The sequence below is a fragment of the Pygoscelis adeliae genome, unplaced genomic scaffold, assembly GCF_000699105.1.
Source record: "Pygoscelis adeliae isolate BGI_AS28 unplaced genomic scaffold, ASM69910v1 Scaffold263, whole genome shotgun sequence".
Lineage (NCBI taxonomy): Eukaryota > Metazoa > Chordata > Aves > Sphenisciformes > Spheniscidae > Pygoscelis > Pygoscelis adeliae.
Genome location: NW_008824552.1, coordinates 1,323,121 through 1,330,070, shown reverse-complemented (window position 1 = coordinate 1,330,070; position 6,950 = coordinate 1,323,121). Strand labels below are relative to the sequence as shown.

General features: G+C 42.5%; 1 protein-coding gene across 1 annotated transcript in view; it reads left to right on the top strand.

Annotated features, from left to right (window-relative positions):
- The window catches only part of UVRAG (UV radiation resistance associated), an 81,272-nt gene extending 74,603 nt beyond the window's left edge, over positions 1–6,669 (top strand). Inside the window, exon 15 of the mRNA XM_009321954.1 lies at positions 2,975–6,669. Coding sequence (XP_009320229.1) covers positions 2,975–3,677 — 703 coding nt within the window. The 3' untranslated portion in view covers positions 3,678–6,669. The remainder of the gene's footprint in view (positions 1–2,974) is intronic.
- The last annotated feature ends 281 nt before the right edge of the window (positions 6,670–6,950 follow it).

The window sequence follows — 6,950 nt, the reverse complement described above, 5'->3', positions numbered from 1 at the left end:
AGCAGGAATACATTCCCGTTTGACTCATCCCTGACATCTTGATAGAAACCAAGAAGAATGATCTTTAGCTTTATTGTTGCAGGGGATGTAACACTGGGATCCATTCTGGAAATAGCCCTTTTCTTTTGGAAGGGGACGGCAATAAGTGGCCTTTGAGTTCAAAAAGGAGCTTGTATGAGAATGGTGTTCTCATACACCCCGTCTTCTTTTTGAAATCCATACATGCTCACTATTTTAAATGGCATTAGACAACTGATTTGTCAAATAGGTCCAGACTTAGGAACACATTTTACACAGCTCATTCCAGAGCTGCCAAAAGCAAGTGTGTTGCCCTTTGGATCTTGAATTGACGATACAGTACAAACAGAATAAAGCAAACTTCAGCAACAGGGTGTGTTTTCTTCCAACCTAAAATACTAGACTGAGCACAGAACCCGTCTCTCCTCTCTGCCTATCTCTTTCCTCTTGAGCCTCCTGCCTTTAGAGCCACGAGGTGATGGATCAGCACGGTGCACATATCCGAACTCTTGTAGCACTGAGCTCATAGTTCTCCTGCCTTGAGGTTCCCCCTTGTACTCCTCGAGACTTATGGCAGGCTTAGGCTCCTCTTAGCAGCAAGACTGGTCCTAGCCTGTGCTTTGGGCTCGGTTTTGTAAGGAAGAGGGGAGGAGGGAGGCCTTTCCTGCCCAGTTCCACAACACACAGCCGCTGCTTGGCCTTGGGATGTGCATCTTGCCATATCTCTTTGGTAAGACAAGCAAATCACCACGTTGCATGCGATCTCATCCAAGTAGAAGGGAGATAATTCAGCTCTGCAACATCTCTATATGTGGAATGGGAAAGGCAGCAAAACCTTAGATATCTTGCACTGAAAAGCACCATCTACTTAATTGCACAGTGTCTTATAAGTTGAACAGTGATCTGTAGTAATCAGTTATCACTTGTCTGTGAGGAATTAGTTCGCATAAACATAGGATGATGCGCCCTTGGACCCAGAGAAGTGTCTTGGATGTTTTCTGGCTTTGTGAATATATGTGCATCTTGGAATTTGGGTAAATTCTGAAACTTGCCATTTAATCGTAAAGTTTCTGATAACTCGATACAGAGCAAAATATATTGTTTTGCTGTTGAAGCTGAAAACATAGCACTCTATTTCCTGTGCTTTTTCTTAAGGAAGATTCAGCAAACCTAGAGGTAATATGAAAAAGTTTCTTATCTAAGATTTAAGAGAGACAGAATCTAGTCAAATAAATAATACCAAGTATTCATTTATTTTCTGAATCGAAGCTGAAAGCACTAAGCTGGGGGAAAGGGATGGGAAAACAGACCGTCCCCAATATGTCTGCAGTGCACGTTCCCTAAGTAAAGTTCACGAGTGTCCTGCCTCGGATTCTTGTGTTTGCCGTGTTACATCATTTTAAAAATGAATGGTCGATTGTGTAGGGGTTGGTTAAAGTCTTTCAAAGTCTCTGGTCAGTAAGGGACTGAGGGCTAGTCTCCAAGACCACATATACAGCGCTTATTAGCATCTGTGGCACATACTGCTTTCTGTTTTACCACCTCCATTAAGAATGCTCCAAACAAAGCTGCGAATGCTATGCAGAGTTTGCCTTAAAAAGATCTGAAACAGCAGTTGAAATCGAAGAAGAAAGTTGATGGTTTTGCTGCTAGCTGCGTGTGTGGAGCTTATCTCTCTGCTTCACTGTCTGCAACTGTAAATTCTGAAAAGCAACTTTTCCTTAAGGTAATTTGAGGTTTTTATGGAAGAGTAGGAAGCCCTACACGTGTATTAAGGGGCAGCCTGGGAGGAGGTAAGACGGGAGAGGAAATTAAAGAGCAGTAGTACTCCGCACTGCCCTCCCGTGGGGATGCTTATTTTTCACAGAGGGATTTTTTGCAATCTAGCATATCCTATTTACCAAGGGGAGCAAAAAAAAAAGAAAAATAACATGGAAAAGGATCCACGCTAGAGACTACTCATAACTGCTATTCCAAGTTTTTCCCCTGCAAGGCAGATCCCAAAATGTATCAGGCCTTGAGTAGAAGGAGTTTCTTTTAAATTGAGTTAATGAAGGAGACTCATACTGACAGCAGTTGAATCTTGGAGTTATATATTCAGCAGATCAGTAATAACTGTATTTTTTTTTTTCATTTGGAAGGAAAATGAACTGGTTGCATAAGTTAATGTACAACATACTATTTGCATATAGGATGGTGATTATATTTGGGTAGGGATTAAGCCGATGAAGGAAAATTCACGTAACACACCCCAGATGACGTAAAGCGGATGTTCCAAATTATAGACCCTGAGACAGTGTAAGTGGTCTGTGGAACTGTGTTAGATAGTAAAATCAAACTCGTAAATTAAGCTTGATCATTCATGTTCTTCAAGAAACCAAGGTTGACGTTTGCCCAAAAAGTTTTGGAATGATTGGCACGAAAGCAGAAGATCTGGCAAAGAGAGTCCTCTGCAAATAGCAAAGTTAGAGTGTTTTTTCTCCTTTGTGCAGCTGTCAGGAAAGGCCACTGTTGGAAGAAGTCGCTCTTAGAGGATTCGGCCATTATTACTACTCACTTTTGAAGAGTTTATGATGGCCCAGTACAGGCCATAAATACATAAATATACGGTCAACAGTAATAATTCATAAAGTACAGCTTGGTCCTATAAAATGGTGTTAACAGTACGAATTAACATAATGCGGTGGTTTCTTGGGTGATTGACTCTTCAAACCATGGAGCTTTGTAAATGTTCCTACACGATCTTACCGGTTTTCAGTAAAGCTGTCCTCTGGGGTGTCTTCTGTAGTTCATACAGCATTAAACACATTTGGGGTTTTAGCACTTTAGGATACAAGTAGTCGGCCAAACGGAGCCCGGAGTTGTGATAAAATAATTGCTTCAGCCTTCGGTTAAACATCTGTATTGCTCGTGAGCATGCCTGGCAGCTGTGATTTTTCTTTTCCTTCTTTTATAGTGATCGACACCATACATCCAGTGCAATTCCTGTTCCAAAGAGACAGAGCTCAAGCTTCGGCAGATTGGATATTGGCTTTTCCAGTGGGCTTCCTTCTCCAGATAAAGGACTCCGAAAACGAGCCAGCACGGGAAACGAAAGACTACAGTACAAAACTCCTCCTCCTAGTTACAACTCTGCTTTAACACAGCCTGTTGCCATCACAGCCCACGTAGGAGAGTTAGATAAAAAACCTGGATCGATATCTTCCTCCTTGGATACCTCTATGGACTCCTCGAAAGGAAATACCAAGAAAGGCGAGGACTTGTGTGGCAGTTTAAATGGAGAAAACGGGAGCCTAAACAATCCCCAAGACCAGCAGGAGTCTTTCCTAGGACATACTAGTGCAATAAATGGGGCGTTTCTGCCTGGTGAGTGCTCTGGCACTGCAAGCAACGAGCAGCCCTGTGAGTTTCGCCCCTCGCTCGGCCCTGTCCTTTGCTGCACCGTAGAGCAAGCGGAGGAGATCATGGGGATGGAAGCAACGGGGTTCAGCACGGGAGATCAGCTAGAAGACTTTAACTCCATCCCGGTGGAGCACGCCGTGGCAGTGGAGTGTGATGAACAAGTCCTAGGGGAGTTTGAGGAGTTCTCTCGAAGGATCTATGCACTGAATGAAAACATGTCCAGCTTCCGCAGACCGCGTAAAAGCTCGGACAAGTGAGCTTGGACAGGGATTTGATAGCAGACATTGAGGTGAAATCAGTGATCTGGAATAGAGATAAAATTGCACTTATTCTTTATATTAATTATTAAAAAAAAAAAAGCTAAAGCTATTCCAATGGTGTTAGACAAACAGACTTAAGCACGATAACACAGGATCATGGTATATTCACAGCCCAGGTAAATTTTGATTCTGCTTCCAGTCCTCTTATGTCTGGTATTTATAATCTGTTGGAATATTATTTTTTTTTTTTTAGGCATTGGAATCCATTTATAAAAGACTTTCCTGGAAACAACTTCTAGTGTTGATCAGGCCCTTCTATGACTATTTGTTAAGTTCTTAATTATTACTTAGAGTTAAATTTATTTTAATCTCTTCAGAAGAAAAAAAAAGTTAATTTAAAAATACATTTATGGTAAGACCTCTTTACCTTTTCCCATGTACTCCTGTGTTTTCTTGAGCAATGTAGTCAGTGTTACAGAAATACCATGAATTTGTTATAATTGGACAGCTTTCTCTTGGCTGTGCTCTGTAGCCTTTGAAGTTCTGGTTTGCACTGATGGGTCTTCAGTTGGTGGTGTAAACTTGCCAGAGAATGAGCACCTGTGTGATATCTGCAGTTTCGTTGCACCTGATTAATCAGAAATGACATTTCCCCCCCCCCCCTTTTCTCCGTATTCACTGTTCCTACCAGTAGAAGCCTTGAGGACTAAATCCCCTCTAAGGTTTCTTACAAAAACCTCAGCCTGACCATTCCCCGCTTCAGTTGGGCACAGACCTCATCAGTAGAGACCTAACGAGTGCACTACCTAAGTGGGGCTCAGCTGCCACCCTCCGAGGAGGTGTCTAACGGGGACAGCGTGCCGCGAGGCACTTCGCAGACGTCTTCATAAAAACCCAGACTGAAAATGCAGTCAGCACTTTGGAATTAGGCGAATTTGTGGAGTCACTCCTCCCTCTGTAGAAAGGAGGCACCTAATGTTATTCATCTAAATTAATATCCTTGTAACCGTCTGTACTTTAAACGAAGAAACTTCAGCAGTTCGCTGGAGGTGTGGTTTGCTGTTAGGTAGGTCACCACTGGCACGTGTGTTCAGCTGCACTAACGGGAAAGCAATTTGCAGCCTGCTTTGTGATTCCTGGTATTTGTTTCAGTTTGGGTTTCATTGCTCTTGCTTTCTATATTGTATACCCAAGAATTTGGGCTCGGTTGTGAGCTCTCAAATATAAAAATATATAGCAGAATAAAAACACTTCATCATGCCTGGCTTTTTTTTCCTCCCTAGTCTATGCTTTCTTTTGAACCAATGACCTAGTCTTTTTCCTAACTTCACCGTAAGGCTAGCCTAAATTAACTTTTTAAAATGTGGATATGTATAATCTCAACTATCTGTTGTCAAAACAAGATGTGTGTGTGAGAACCAATATACATAATAGCACTGTTCTAGAATATGCATTTTTCCAGGTAACACCTTAATGATTGTATTAAAACTATATTCACATTTCTTCTGTTAGCTTTTAACGGTTGTGTCTGCAATTGAGTTGTTGGATCGAGCCTTTCTACAGTGATTTCATTATCTTTGGTCTGTCCCAGTACGATGTGCTAGATGGAAGCACTCGGAGGCAGAGACCTCGATTCTGTAAGGCATGGAACGTGGTTCCAGGTGCAAACTTGGGCATGAAGCTGGACACATTCATGAGCATCACCCCACCCCCCGAATAAGCTCCTCTGTTCCAACCTCATGAAAAGCTTCCCTGAAGGAAACGCTGCAGCAGCTTAAAGCACTGCCATCGTCTTTGAGAAGAGATAGGTAGGAAATTCTCACTGTGTTTTGGCATCCTGAGAGTCAGAAACAAACACCTGAAAGCATAGCACTTATTATTGAAGTGGGCATAAGATACTCTGTCCTGTGACTATATCTTCCCATCTTCTGGTAGCAGTATAATTTTAGGTGAAATTCGGTAACGCTGGGTCAGTCGTGCGCCCTGCGGGATGGGACCTGGCACGCTCAAAGCAGCACGGACCTCCTGTTTGTAGGCACGCTCGTTTTCCTCTGTAGCGGAAAGGCATTAGCTCGTGTGTGGCGGTGACTTTTCAAAGCAACCCAAAGAGTAGTTGTGAAGTCGCTATGTTTCCTAGGCAAACACGGAGCGTCTCAGTGCAATTAAGCGACATGTGAAATTAGGTTCGTAGCGCATCAGCGGGACTTTTAGATTTCTTTTTTTCATTAGTAGCGCATTTTCTCAGGTTGCACCCGACCAAATGAAGTCTAGTTTTCCTCCCTGATGTTGTGTTGCTGTTCCTGTTTGAGCCCTGTAATTATTAATGTGTCAAACACGATGGTTGATTTCTGTATCTGTCGCCCAAAGCTTCTTTGACGGGTTTTCTATGGATGTATCTTTAGTAGGCCTTAAATTGTCCCCACGTTTCTCTTCCACTTTCATCGCTTTCTGTGTAGAAGGTGGTGTGAAGGGGGACAACATCCTAGGGCTAATTAAAGCATTGGCAAACTTCTCGTTGCTGTGAGGATGGGGGATTGTACAGACTGCAGCCACCTCATGGCTTTCTCTTTTGTGATTATTTTTCCCCCCGTAAATTACTTTGAAAACAGCGTAGTGGGAGAGAAACAAATAGCAGGTTTGAAGGTGAGATGATATATCACAGTGTGCTTTAAACTGTCAAGAGCCTTTCAGTTCCTGCACAGCTGTGACACTGTTAAATGTCTGCAAATGTCTTCAAGTGGAGAAAACATTTCGTTGCCATCTTTTCCCCTCACTAGGAATTCCTTAGATTTTTGAGAATATTAGTTTTGGAAGATCATATCCCACTATATTTTTCTAGCAAGCACAACGGCATTGGCTTATCCTTGCTTGACCAGGTATTTAAAATAAGCAAAACCAGAATATCCCATAGTAAATGACACATTAAAACTATGTTGGTAATTGCGGGAAAGCTCATCTGTATTTATAAAATAAAACTGATCAGTATCTCTCAACTTGTGTGTCTTCTCTTAATGGCTCCTTTGCGTTTGGTTTTCTTTACAAGCCTGATTTGAACCACAGTGTCCTCCCTGGCCCCCACCCCCCTCCCCGCCAAACTCTTTGGTTTATTGTTCATCAAGCCCATATTGATCAAAACGTCAATATTTGGGCAAGAGGGTTTGCTGGAAGACCTGGCTGCCTTCTTGGCTCCAAATCCTATTTCATGCGAGGTGGTACCGCAGTTGTATTTTCACGCTCCTTCCAAAACGATGGCACGCAGCTGGAAAAACA